The sequence below is a fragment of the Chrysochloris asiatica genome, unplaced genomic scaffold (genome assembly GCF_000296735.1).
Source record: "Chrysochloris asiatica unplaced genomic scaffold, ChrAsi1.0 scaffold00223, whole genome shotgun sequence".
Taxonomy (NCBI): Eukaryota; Metazoa; Chordata; class Mammalia; order Afrosoricida; family Chrysochloridae; genus Chrysochloris; species Chrysochloris asiatica.
Window position 1 is genome coordinate 186,677 of NW_006408741.1, and position 14,849 is coordinate 201,525.

General features: G+C 38.7%; 1 protein-coding gene across 1 annotated transcript in view; it reads left to right on the plus strand.

The window, feature by feature from the left end:
• The window catches only part of LZIC (leucine zipper and CTNNBIP1 domain containing), an 11,197-nt gene extending 5,354 nt beyond the window's left edge, over window positions 1–5,843 (plus strand). Inside the window, exons 2-6 of the mRNA XM_006873087.1 lie at window positions 2,283–2,418; window positions 2,792–2,890; window positions 4,867–4,962; window positions 5,110–5,191; window positions 5,670–5,843. Coding sequence (XP_006873149.1) covers window positions 2,283–2,418; window positions 2,792–2,890; window positions 4,867–4,962; window positions 5,110–5,191; window positions 5,670–5,728 — 472 coding nt within the window. The 3' untranslated portion in view covers window positions 5,729–5,843. The remainder of the gene's footprint in view (window positions 1–2,282; window positions 2,419–2,791; window positions 2,891–4,866; window positions 4,963–5,109; window positions 5,192–5,669) is intronic.
• The last annotated feature ends 9,006 nt before the right edge of the window (window positions 5,844–14,849 follow it).

A 14,849-nucleotide genomic window follows, 5' to 3' on the forward strand; every position in this document is an offset into this window, starting at 1 on the left:
CATTTCAGCTTAATTCTTGGATCCCTGTTTTTCATCAGTGCCTTCAATGTAGCGTGGACTTCTTCCTTCAATACCATAGGTTCTGAATCAGATGCTACCTCTTGAAATGGTTAAACATTGACAAGTTCAATACACAGTGACTATGCATATTCCTTCCATCTTCTTTTGATGCTTCCTGCATCATTCAATATTTTACCCATAGAATCCTTCAGTATGCAAGTTGAGGTTTGAATTTTTTTTTTTCCCCCTCCAGTTGTTTCAGCTTGAGAAATACTGAGCATGGTCTTCCCTTTTGGTTTTCTAACTTTATGTCTTTGCACAGTTCATTATAATACTTCAGGTTGCTTTAGTTTCTCTGTACTCAAGAGCAAGTTCTTCCGACATCCATTTTGGTCTTTTCTTTTTTACCCCTTTAATTTCCTTTTGCTTTCATTATGTATGATATTCTTGATGTCTTCCCACAACTCTTCTGGTCTTTGGTCATTAGTGTCTAATGCATCAAATCTGTTCTTGAGATGGTTTCTAAATTCAGATGTGATATGTTCAAGGTCATATTTTGACTCTCATAGACTTATTTTACATTTCTTCAGCTTCGGCCTGAATTTGCATAGGAGCAGTTGATGATCTGTTCCACAGTCTGCCCCTGGCCTTGTTTTGGCTGATGATATTAAGCTTCTTCAGTCTCTTCCTACAGATAGAGTAATTCTGATTCCTGTATATCTCATCCAGTGTGGTCCATGTGTGTAGCTGTGGTTTACGGTATTGAAAAAGGGTATTTGTAATGAATAAGTCATTGGTCATGCAATCTCCAGCGTATTTTCTCTCACCAAGGCCATATTTTTCAACTGCTGTACCTTCCAACTTTTATGTTTTTAGTCATCAGAGATTATCAATACAACTTGATTGCATTTTTGATCAATTTCAGACTGCAGAAGTTGACAGAATTCTTTAATTTCATCACTGGCATTAGTATGGCTCGTAAATTTGAATAATAGTGATATTAGCTAGTCTTCTTTGCAGGTGTATGGATATTTATCAGACACCATTGTACTTCAAGATAGATCTTGAAATATTCTTTTTGGTGATGGAATTCCTCTTCAATTTATTGTTCCCAACATAGCAAACCATATGATTGTCTGATTTTAAATGGCCAATGCCAGTCAATTTCAGCTCACTACTGCCTGGGATATTGATCTTTATGCATTCTGTTTCATTTTTCATAAATTCCAATTTTCCTAGATTCATACTTCATACATTCCATGTTCTGATTATTAATGGATGTTTACGGCTGTTTCCTCTCATGTTGAGTTGTGCCCCATTAGTAAATGAAAGTCTTTCCCAGTCATGTTTTGAGTGTCTTCCAATCTGAGGGGCTCATCTTCTGGCATTATATATGACAATGTTCATAACGTTTGCAATGGCTAACCATTCAGAAGAGGTCTGCTGAAGCCCGTCCACCATGGGTGAGCCTACTGGTGTATAAAATATCGGTGGCATAGTTTCTAGCAGCACAGCAACATACAAGCCACCACAGTAACAACAAACTGACAGATGAGTCAAGAGTACTGTCATTAAAGATGATAATGACAGTTCTTTATCACATGCCTATTATATGACAGATACTTTCTGTATCTCACTTAATATAAGGTGTAGATGTCATTGTCTGCCTTAGGGTGTGGAGATGGGCAGTGATAGAATTCTCTCCTCCCTTGCCAGAAAACTGGGTTTGATTTTTGTCCAATACAACCACTCTCTATCATTGGAGGCCTGTGATGCTGAGCAGGTTTCAGAGGAGCATCCAGATTAAAACAGACAAGAAGAAAAACTTGGCGATCTGCTTCTGAAAAATCAACCTGTGATAACCCTATGGATCGCAGTGGTCCAATTCCATTGTGTATATATCTAAAGCTAGCTCAGTGGCAGCAACCAACAACAATAACATTAGTATCTACCTATAACTCAATAGATAAAATGATTGAGGTTTTCCCAAGGTTATACCACTGATTCATAGACCTCTTAAAGAAAGTTTCTTAAATGTGCTTCACTTGGTAAAATAACAGTCTTCTTACTAAAATGACCACATTGCAGGAAAACAGCCATACTGTTACTATCTGAACATACTCATCATTAGCATTTTGATAGTCACATCTAGCCTTTTTCCCCAAGATATTTTTATAAATGTACGTATTTGTAAGTTTTGGTACTAAAATTGCTTTTTTCACTTGAGACTGTGAGGGTTATTTTTGTTTGTTCTTTATGTGATGACGTTCAATGTGCTCTAGAGAGGAACTTGATACAGAGGAATATGAAGAAACCAAAAAGGAAACGCTGGAGCAGCTAAGTGAATTTAATGATTCACTGAAGAAAATTATGTCTGGAGATATGACTTTGGTAGATGAACTAAGTGGAATGCAACTGGTAAGCACAATTTACTTGCATTGATGACAGAATTGGCTTAACATTTTCTTTTTTTAAAGTATAGTTAAGATAGGAAAGGTACTCTATTTTTTATATATATAACTTCTCGATGAGTGTTTAATTATCCATAAAACAGTATAAGCATCCAAATCTTCATTTATTTAGATGCATGGCTTTAGTGGCATGCACAGAAGTAGCAAATGGAAGTTCAAATTACATTTTACTGATGAACAAAGAAGACTTACCAATGGCTGAGTATATAAATGGTCTCTTAGTGGTTTACTTTGTAGTGTATGCTTGCAAATGATTGTTGCAATATGCAGTGCAATTCATTGAAACTTTTTGGTTAGTTTTTGCCTTCCTGTGTTTCTAGGCTATTCAGGCAGCTATCAGTCAGGCCTTTAAAACTCCAGAGGTCATCAGGTTGTTTGCAAAGAAACAACCAGGACAGCTTCGGACAAGGTTAGCAGAGGTAAAGTTTCTTTAAATCGATCTGATTGCTGTATTTGCTTCTCTTCCCAGCCTGACAGTTTGTTCAGTTTGATATAATAAAGTTTAAAAATTGATCAGTTAAATTTAGAGCAGCAACCCACAATTTTCTGACAAAATTAGCCCTTTGAGCAATTATGGTTGAATAGGAATATAGACGTTAAAGCAGCACATGGCAGTTTAAATGTCCACTCAAAGCTTCAACTTGGACTCCACCTTTAAGGTTTCACTGTTACTTCTGGAGCCCCACGTTTAAATCCCATTTAGAATTCATTATCAGCATTGCTTTATGCTTATGTAGTATCTGTCATCTAAGAATCTTTAAGACCTTGATAGATCTAGTACTTAAGGAAGTCTGTTTCTAGTCTTGAGTTTAAAAGAGGCATCAATATGTTATTTGCAACCATGGATAATTCAGTAGCAGAGTGTTAAGAACATGAACTTGGGTCAGACTGACTGGAGTGAATCCATGCTGCACTGCAAAAATATGTGACTTTAGGCAAGTTATGTAACCTCTTTGTGCCTCAACTTCTGCATCTTAAAATGGTGATAATGATAGTCCCTCTTCTTAAGGATGTCATAAGGGTTATTAACTAATAAGTGTAAAGTACTTAAAAGGCATCCTGGTGGCACATTATTTAAGCATTCAGCTGCTAACTGAATGTCAGCAGTTCAAATCACCAGCCACCATGGGAAAAAGATGTAGCAATCTGCTTCCATAAATGTACAGCCTTGGAAACCCTACTGGTCAGTTGTATTCTGAGTCTGAATCAATTGTTGGCAACGGTAATGGGTAAAGCAGTTAGAATAGTAACAATGCACTGTGCACACATTCAGTGTTTCTGGTGGGCGGAATGTTTTACTTAAGCTCCAGAAGATCTAATACCAGTTGTCCCCCTCAAGCTATAGACTACACTTCAGTTTAATGAAATGAGTTCTTAGAGGATTGTTGTTGTTGTTAAGTGCCACAGAGTGTAAGTGTCCCGACTCATAGGGACCCTATGTGGGGTTTCTGAGGAGTGGCTGGTGAGTTTGAACCACCGACCTTGAACTGCTTTATTCTACAGCACCACACCAGGACTCCTCCTCTTTAAAGAAAACTACTGACCTACTAATTCAGCTGAATTTATAACTAAAATACAGGGGTGTTGTTGTTGTTGTTGTTAAGTGCTGTCAAGTTGGTTCCAACTCATAGCAACCCTGTATAGGGTTTCCAAGGAGCGGCTGAGATGGGTTTGAACTGCTGACCTTATGGTTAGCAGTCTAGTGCTTATACTACAGCGCCACACCAGGACTCCAACATACAGATAATCCCTGACTTGTGATAGAGTTCCATACTGATGACTCCATTGTCAGTTCTGATGTAAGTCAATATTTCACGTTTTTGTTTTTATTATTGTCTTTGATTATGCGTATCTTCATTGGGAGTTGGAAATATTGCATATACCTACAGATGTATTTTAATATATACATACATAAAAAATACACATGCCTGTGAAAAAAATGGATTGTATTGACATTTTGTCCACTTGCAGTAATAACTCCAGTAATAACTCCACTAGTGAAAGGTTCTGGGTCATCTGGATTATCCTTGGGGATGGGAGTGGTATTTCTAGTCAGAAAACTAGTGAGAGTTGTCTGTATGGTCACATTGCAACATTGTATGCAGTAATATTATTAATGACCAGATGTCCAAAGACAAAAAACAGTCATAAGTGCAGTTTGTCTTAACTTGAGTATGTTGCAAGTCGGGACTACCTATGATTGTGATGAGCATGAATATTCACTACAGCTGTTTAAAATCACTTCTGTCACATTTGTCTTCCATTATTTCTATAGTTCTTCATGAACTAATCAGCTAGAGAACTTTAAAAAATAACTAAGTCTGAAAAGCTGAATTTCATGCACAGAATATTTTTCTCACTCAAATACTGTGTGCTTTCCATTAACCCACTCTAGATGGATAGAGATCTGATGGTGGGAAAGCTGGAAAGAGACCTGTACACTCAACAGAAGGTAGAGATATTGACAGCTCTCAGGAAACTTGGAGAGAAGGTATCAGTATTTTACTTAACATATTAGGTATAAAGAAACACTGTGAAGCATCCTTGTGATCTGTGATCTACTTTGTAGTCCTATAAGGCATTCTTAACCGTGGTTCTTATTTGAATGCATTAGACGAGTTTGTTTTGTTTTGTTTAGCTGACTGCAGATGATGAGGCCTTCTTGTCAGCAAATGCAGGTGCTGTTCTCAGCCAGTTTGAGAAAGTTTCTACAGACCTTGGTGAGTGCCTTCCTACTTCTGAAAGCTGGACCTGTATTACCACCTCAGATTGAAGGGCGGCCTGGTGAAGATAAATGACCTTTTCCTGAGTTTAGCAATAAACCAGAATGGGTTTTTTTTGTTTGTTTTTAATAGACCCATTTGGTTTTATTTCCCAGTACATCTCATTCAAAATAATTAGATTTTATGCAGTCTAATTTTATTTGTCAGCTAAATATAACTATAAAAATAAAGGAAACCAAAAATTTTGCATATTACATACCTTGAACTGGAGTAAGAATTTATAAACCATGAGTCACCCTATGTGTGTAGCAGGAAGAAGGAAATTGTGAGGGCAGTAGAAGATTAGGAGTTAATGCACTGGTAATGGAAGCTGATTCTATTTCCTCTTTCAGTATTTGTAGGAAAGATGTTTCTCTCTCTACCTGCAACTGTAAATGCATCTGAAATTTGTTAATTGTTTGTCTTTTCTCCCTAGGCTCTGGAGACAAAGTCCTTGCTTTGGCAAGTTTTGAAGTTGGAAAAACAAAAAAATGACGTGTGGAATCTTGGGACATTGATCACATTGTTGTAAATGGCATGTTTCTTCTGGGGATCTTATGGCATTGCAAAGAAGCCAAGAGATTCTCAAAGTGCATAAGAAAAAGTGACACACAAATGTACTGGTGGCATCTGTAGATGCCCTTCAGCATTGTGCTTTGTGAGTGATCCTAGCTTGTTAGGATGGAGGGATTCCCTGGTCTTTATTCATTTTGATTTGTCTGGTTAAGAGAGAAAAAAAAGAAAATAGAGTTTCTCTGCCTGTTTTGCATTAAGTCTCCTGGTTTGTAAGTGCTGATAGTGAATGAAGAGATGTAAACTAAGGGTTCTTTTCTGCTCACAACTTTACTCTTTGTAGTGAATAATGTAGCAACATCAATAGACCTCATAGGTGTTTATAGAATTTTAGAGTTCTAAGTGACCTTAGAAATCATTTTCATTTTACAAACAAGGAAACTGAGGTTCAGAAAGAGCAATTGGCTTGCTTAGAGTCACATCAGAGACAGAGCTAGGGATAAGACTCAATCCTGACCCCTGGTTTAGTGTTCACTGAGTTTTATGTTTTAAACTTTTTCTTTTCTTTTTTTTTCCCAATGATTAACACATATTTGTGCAAGTCAGTGTCAGTGTTTGTGAAAATTTGATGCCCCAATAAAAAGTTAACACTATGGTAAGGGACCATTCACTAGCCTGTATGCTCTCCCCGTGAATGGGGCCCATTGTGTCTCTGAATTTTGAGCTGGGAACAATGGGAGCCCTGTTGAGAGTCTCCTGAAGTAACTTACTCTCCCGTGTTGGCTCACCAGGGAGGCAATAAGAAATGGCAGCTAGAGGCCCTCCTTGTGTGTGACCTCTTGCTGAAACCCAGAGGGTGGTGACTGTAAGCTACTATTTACTCTTCAGATTTTTGAGAAATACAAAGTAAGTTGTAAGGCAAAACAAATTTCTATCCTGAGTGTTTTAACTATCTGCATGCTCAAATATATAGATCTGTACATATGCATGTATGATAGCCAATTTCTTAGGCTCTGACCATTTTATATTCTTCCTCAATATTTCTCTTTTGACTTTATTCAAATTAAAAGCATTTTTATAACTTCTTGTATACTGTAAATTCTACTAGGTGCTCTGCCAACTGGGACAAATTAGGAGACCTCAGCTGCATTCATGCCTTATTTAGAGCCCTTAATGGAGGATTTTTTAACATATTGATTTAAATGGTCAAAAGCTTAAATGTTGAAATTGTGAAAAACCAAGAGAAAGAAAATTACCTACTGTTTATTGAGGGCTTTGTAGTCACAATCATCGTTTCATTTTTCTGTATGTGGTTTTTAATTGAACTGAAATTCACATAGCTTAAATTTTACCATTTTGAAGTGTATAGTTAAGTAGCATTTACTACATTTACAATATTGCACAACCACCACTTCTATCTAGTTCCAAAACATTTTCATCATCCCAAAAAGAAACCCTGTACCCATGAAACAGTCACTACACATTTCTCCCTGGCCCTGGCCAGGCCCCTGGTAACTACTAATAAATCTGGTAATCACTAATCTGCTTTCTGTCTTGATCAGTTTCCCTATTCTGGAGACTCCCTATAAGTGGAATCATAGTTGCACTTGTGTGTTCATGTTCTTTCACTAGCAGAATGTTTTCTAGGTTGGTTCATGTTATAACATGTATCAGGACTTCATTCCGTTTTGTAACTGAATATAATACATTCTGTGCATGTATCACATTTTATTATCCACTCAGGAAAATTAGGAGTTAGGAGAATTTTACATTTGAAAAAGATCTGTATAAATCTGAAGCCCCTAATCCTGGTTTCCTTTAAACTTTACTATAACTGATATAGGTGAAATATTTTGTCATTAATCATATTAAGGTATTTACTCTGTAAGTAATGACTAATGCTCAACTTAAAACTATCTTCTTTTACAAGTGACTGAATTGGCAATGCCCCACAAGACACTTGTCAATTATGACTGCGTGACATGTGGTGGGTGAATCTCTTAGAGCCTCAGCTCCCTCATCTGTTCAATGTGGATAATAGGACTGACCTCATAGAATTACTGTGCATTTGCCTGGATTCCTTAATCATTGGAGTTAATCCACCATTTAACTCCTCTTTTAAGTGCTATATAGTATATTCTGCTTCACAAATTTGGTATTTCATTGAGAAAAAGCATTTGAAAAGTGAGTAAATTCTATGCAACTATAGTTACTAAATGATTTTCAAACTGTGTTTCCTATTCATACTTTGCTATATTTAGTCTTCTTTTTCAGATCTCTTGAGAGGTCTCAGACTGCAGTAACCCTAAGGCAATGAACTTTTCAACATTCCTGGGTCAGGATAATATTTTAATGGAAAGAATTCTTACATTTTGTGAAGAATTAGAACTGAGGCAGAAATAAATTCCAATGAGCAACTATCCAAATGGACTATGTTTAATGAACCTAGTAATTTAAAACAATTACTATATTTGTAATTAGGTTTGTTTTGTTGTGTTAGGTTTTTGTTTTTTTTAATCCCATGACTTGGCAAAATAGCAGAAAGAACTGAATAATAAATAAAATGAGTTTTTCCCAGCAAAGAGTTGGGAATTGGGACTAATGTATTATTAACTTTGATTGTTAGACCTTTTATTGAAGACATTCAGCCGAAGAATGGTCATGTTTAGCAACAGCAAAAGACTATGCCACTTCATCATCAAAATGGTATTACAGTAAATAATGGAGAGGTTTGAAATTATAACAGAAAATCTCTACCCAAATCATTTTGCTTAGAGCCTTTCAACCACCTTCTCCATTTTTTTCTAAATCTATTCATTACTAAAACCAACGATTGCTCTTCTTTGCCTCTCAAAATATTTTCCTGCATTAATATGTCAGTTTAAACTGAGTATTCCCACAGACCCCATGAATAAGTTGTAAGACAAAATTGCTTCCACTCTGTCTAGCCATGGAATTTAGGTTTTAAAAACGGGAAACTAGTATATAATATTTTTCATCAAGTTGCATAAAGCAGGTTAAAAAATGTGGCTCTCAGAAAATATGACCTCTTGACATCCTAACTCACTTTCTTTTTGAAATCCCTTCTTCCGCTCACAGTAATAACAAAGTTGTAACTGATGGTGGTGGTAAGTGCTGTGGAGTTGGTTACAACTCAGCGAACTTGTATATGGTTTCCAAGAAGTGGCTGATGGATTTGAACCACCAACCTCGCAATTCAAACCAACCTTACAGTACAGTGCATTATCCTGCAGTGCCACACAAAGTAGAAAGACCATCATTCTGAAAGGCCCTCAAACACAACCGGCAGTAATGTTCTCAAGAGTTCACAATAGAGACTGAGAGCTGCTGTTCCAAGCAGAGAGCCAGAGAAGTAGAGGTTTGAGGCTGTCAGCTTGTTGTTGTTAGATGCTGTGAGTCAGTACCTTCTCATAGTGACCTTATGCACAACAGAATGAGACACTGCCCGGTCCTGCACCAACTTCACAATTGTTGCTATGCTTGAGCCCATTACTGCTGCCTCTGTGCCGTGGAGTCGGGGTCTTCTTTTTACTGACCCACCACTTTACCAATCCGTCTCCAGGGATTGGTCCCTCCTGATAATATGTCCGAGGTATAAGAGGCAGTGTCTGACCATCCTGCCTTCTAAGGAGCATTCTGACTGTACTTCTTCCAACACAGATTTGTTTCTTCTTTTGACTGTCAGCTGGAAGCTTCTTATACTTGGTTGTTTTCCTCTGTGAAGTCCACATTCCTCACAGTCTAAGACAATTGACTGCAATTGAAAATAACAAAAACTTGTTTTCTTTTCAGTAAGGTAATGCTGGCAAGAGGTCCTTCCAAGATTCCCATCAGCCAGGATCCTCTGCCCCAACTTCTGGCAACCGGGGTTGTGAATTTTCGAAGCCTTCCCACCAAAACTTAATTAAGTCATAATTTCATGATCTGGTTTAAAGAATCTAGGCTAATTATGTCTACTTATTCTAAAATGCCATAGCAGGTCGGCTACTGCTTTTTGTTACTGCTTAAGTGTTATATTATTATTTGTGTGTGTGTGTGTGTGTGTGTGTGTTATTGTGAATTGAGTGATTGTTTACATGGGAGAACATAGGTTTTACACTCGTCCTATCGTATTTCATTTCATTGCAATAATATTTACAATCCCCTCCATGCATCATCATTCAACAGTATTTGCTTCTATTCCCTCTGTTTTTGTTTTGTTTTATTTTTTAATGTACATAAAAACACTCAGGAACATTAATCATTTAAACAACCAACCAAAAGGCACATTCTGCAAGCCTGCCTCCTGGCTGCCAGCATACAGCCTTTCTCTTTTCATGATTCTGGAGTCCTCAGCTGCTCTCTCTCTCCATGTCATCATCTCTGTCTCCATCTCTGGTGTCACTGCTGCTTCTCTGGATAGGGTCCCACATTTCTCTTATGTTCTTCTCTCTTCATGGTCCTAGGGTCCTCTGTTCCTGGACTGTAAAATTAACTACTCCCCACTTTTTGTTACAAAACCTCCATAGTTGTGACAATCGCCATTAGTCATGATAACAATTATTTGCTTTCAAATAACAAGAATCTTATCCCCATCTCCTTTCACCAGACTCATCTAGACAAGATGGAAACTTTTCAATGGGGATTCTACCTTCCCCCGCACACTCTGAAACTAAACTCCCTCTTGAAAACTTGTAAGCAAGTCATTTCATGCCTTTATCACTCCCTCATGTTTAAGTTGCCCATCCCTATCAACCCTGTGTACGAAGGGGATAGGATTGATCCTTGATGTGAAGATTCCTTCCCTCTCAGTTGGTATATTGAGCTACTACATCTGTAAGTATATGTAAAATTCCTCAAATTGTAGCAATTTACACTTGTTTTCTTTATAAAAAAATTTTTATCTTCCTCTAGTTGAGTTCTGATCATCAAGCTATCAAAGCTAGCTCAAATGGGTGCTATCTGCAAGTTTGGGCATTCTTATGCATCTCCCCCCACTTCATATCAACTGGATGCTTCACTCTCAGTTCTAGCCCTCCATGGCTATGTCCTTGTACATGGACTCAGGAGTTCCGAGGTCTCACCACACTTTGGACCAACCATCCCTTCCTCTTTTCTCTCTCTCATATCCAGGTCAATGGGAGTCTATGGAATGTAGTCAAACTCAGCCCATATCTTCATTGCTGTCTTTCCCCTACTTCCACTCACCAGTAAACCAATGTGGTCTCCAGCAAGCTTACATGCCTGCTCACGTATTCCCTTTGAGTTTCAGTCTTGGAGGGGGGTTTGTCCTGAAGGGACTTAATTGCTTGCCTTGATGGCTCCTGGCAAACAATTTGCATGTTCTTGTAGTAGCCAATGAGACTGACATTTTTGTTTTTTCTTTTTCCTGCTGGTCTTTCTTCAAGAAGTATCTTCTGTTCCTCTGGCTTGTCTGCTTGTCCTTTCAAGTATGAATGATCCACCTTCACATTATTTTTGTTATTAAGTGTTGTCAAGTCAATTCTAACTCAGACCCTGCATAAGGTTTCTGAGGAGCCGCTGGTTTGTTTGAACTGACCTTGACGTTAGCAGCTTGAAATGCAAGGTAGGTGGTTCAAGCTCACCACCCACTCCTCAGAAACCCTATGGGGTTGCTATGAGTCAGAACTGACTCCACAGCACTTACAAGAACAATTCTTTCTAATTATTTGGAATATGGGGGGCAAGCTCCTGTGTAAAAACTGAAGATGTCCCTTTGGTAGTGGCGGTGGTAGTGTGCCGTGGAGTTGGTTCCAACTCATAGCAACCCTACGTACAGTTTCTAAGGCTGTAAATCTTTACTGGAGCAGAAAGCCGCATCTTTCTTTTGTGTAGCAGCTGGTAGTTTCAAACTGCTGACCTTGTGGTTAGCAGCCCGATTCGTAACCACTACACTACCAGAGCTCCTTGATGCTCCTTTAGGCCTGGCCTTTATACTTGCAGTACTCATAAACCAGGCCAAGTTGAAAACTGAGGCAATTACCCTCAATGATTATAAAAGATACAGGTCATTTAGGTAAAAGCACATATGAATTAGATTCTTGAATTAGATTCTTGTCGATTGTCTTAACCCTGTGATTTAGGCCAGGAGCTTAGAAAATGTGGTGCTCTGATTGTTTCATCATAAACAAAAGGGGAAGTAACTTTGTTAGCATCTCAAATTTTTTAGCAGGTTTATTCTCGGTCTTGTTAAGTTATACCTTAGGTTTCGTTTTTAAATCACTGAGTTTATTTATACTCATTTAAATACTTCATTCCACATTTACTCAAGAAAGGAGCATCAGTACTTTTGGAACAAATATGGCAAGATCTCAGTCCCTCTGCTTCAGCTTTATAGTATTTCATACTGTAAGTGTGAAATACATCTAGAAGTGTGAGTGGCTTGTTCCTCTGCAGGGAAATACTGTGATGAAGGCGCCACATAGAGGAGTGCATCTAAGCATGCCTGGGTCAACTTTCCATTCTCAGAAAAATGCAGACTCGGCCTTTATTTTATGAGTATAAAGGGAAAATGAGGAATGTGGGTGTGTGCTCAATCCTGGGGTGGGGGCAGCTCTCCTGGGAGTTGGCCTGGACCAGTGGTATGGCTGCGTTCCACAAGGCTCTCTGTCCCACAGCGCTATTTTACCAGAATGGGACGTTGATGGTGCCTATTTATTAGTTTTGTGACGAGGCAAAGCACCAGGCATATTGTATACACTGTGTCCTTTTGCTTTGAAAATTCAAAAGTGTGCACTTATCCCTAATGGAAATTAGGTCTCAAACATAGAAAAAAGAAAATGTGCTGCAGAGTCAGTTCCAATTCATTGTGGCCCTGTATAGGGTTTCTGAGGATGTAAATCTTTACAAGAGAAGAAAACCTCATCTTTTTCCTATGGAGCAGCTAGTGGATTTGAACTTGCGGTTAGCAGCTCAACACATAACTCACTATGCCACCAAGGCTCCTTACTGTTTGGGAGTGGGGAGTGTATATCTGCTACTTCCTCTGATTCTAATGTCATGTGTTCTTTCATTGAACACTTAGTGCTGATATATATGTGAGACACTTTCCCAGGCACTCTCTTCCCTTTTCAATCTCTAAAATTGATTGGATAAATGTAATTCTTTAAAAAGGAAAGACTCAAATTTTTATATAATAGTTTTAGATATCCAGCTAAAACAATAGAGGTTTACTTTACTATAACAATTTTATAATAGATTTAACATGAAAGAAAAAAAGCCATCTGTGACTTAGCTAGCTAGGCCTTTAGAAACACTATTCCTGTTTATTACATTATACATATATGCTGTTGCTAGGTATATAAGATACCTAACAATATAATTTGTTGAGTTGTTGCTAAGTGCCAGTGAGTCGCTTCCTACTCGTATCAAGCCTGTATGGGGTTTCCAAGGCTATAAATATTTGCGGGAGCTGAAAGCCTCATCTTTCTCCTGCAGAGTGACTGGTAGACTTGAACCATTAACCTTGTGGTTCCCAGTCCAGTGCTTATAACTACAGAGGCACCAGGCACCCAACCATATATCTATATATTAATGCAAAAATAGCAGGGAGACCGTGTCTGACTTCTCTGACAACACAAGGGAGAAGGAATATCAAACTCAGAATTAACCCAGGGCCAATTCTTACGAGGCAGAGGTCAGACATGCCTCCACCCTTCAACCTTCTCTGCCCTCTTCTAACACCAACTATCACTCCCACACACTCTCGGTTTCTCATCTGGGTTCAATAATACATTGCAATGTTCACACAGAACTCATAGATAATACTCAGGATTATGAAATTTATTAGGGAAGTGAAGAGGGTATAATTCAGGATCAGAAACAACTCAGGATGCTGCAGTCCTCCAGTGAGGAATGCCTCTCCTCTGTCACCCTACAGCACACGTCACTCTTGTCTTCCTCCTCTCGGCCATATGAGCCCTTGGTCTCTGCCCTGCTCCGGCAAGTGTTACAAAGCTCCTTTAGCCTGTGTGTAAACTGCTTTACTTGGTTCATGGGTTAGGAAACCGGCAGCTGCTCTGTCTCTCCATGCCTCTGCCTTTGCCACTGCTGCTTTTCTAGGTAGGAGTCACATGCTCCACTCATGGCTCTTCTTTCTAGATGGTGCTGGGAAATCTGTCCCTGCTGCAGAGACAGCTCTTTTTAAAATGAACTGGATGGTAAAACTAACCAATCCTGACATTAGAGTCCATTACACCCTATTTGCATGGTCCCACTCTTTTTGGAGTCCTGGTGTAGCGCTGTGGGTTAATGCACCAGACTGCAAAGTCGTTTGAACTTCAAGGTCAGCAGTTAAAGCTCACCAGCTGCTCCTCAGAAACCCTATACAGGGTGGCTATGGGTCATAACTGACTCAACAGCACTTCACAACAACCACAACTCTTTTTGTGGGGGTTAGTCGTGGTATGGCACTGTAGAATAAGCACTGGACCGCAAGGTCAGTTTGAACTGCAGTATTGGTTCAAACTCACCAGCTGCTCCTTGGAAACCCTATGCAGGAAACCCTATGCAGGGTCGCTATGAGCTGGAATTCACTCCGTGGCAGTTAACAACAAAGACTTTGGATTAGAAAAGCCCTATCGAGTAAATTCTCAGGACCACAATTATAAAGAGCATTACACTTGGAAATTATCCTGATTTATACAATTTGATCTAAATTATCTTTATAATTTTTTACTTCAACTTTTAACCAACCTGAGAAAGTGCCTATCTCATTTAAAAGCTTGTATTTGGAGATGATCCAATGGAGAGGAAGTGGAAACACTTCCAATCCTAATTCTGTCACTCTTTTGTACCTAATTTTGATCCACTTTGCCAACTGGACTTCCATATATTCATGTAGATATTTTGTGAAGGATGGTTAGATACGTAATTTCATTTATCAGATGCATTGCTTTGAAACTACAGCATAAGGAACTCCGAAAAGTTAAATAAAAACCACTTGGGTGAAATGAAATACTTGTTGTTGTCAGGTGCCATCGAGTCGGAACCGACTCATAGCGACCCCATGCACAGCAGAACGAAACAATGTCCGATCCTGGGCCAACCTCACTACCGCCGCCACACTTGACGCCATCAATGA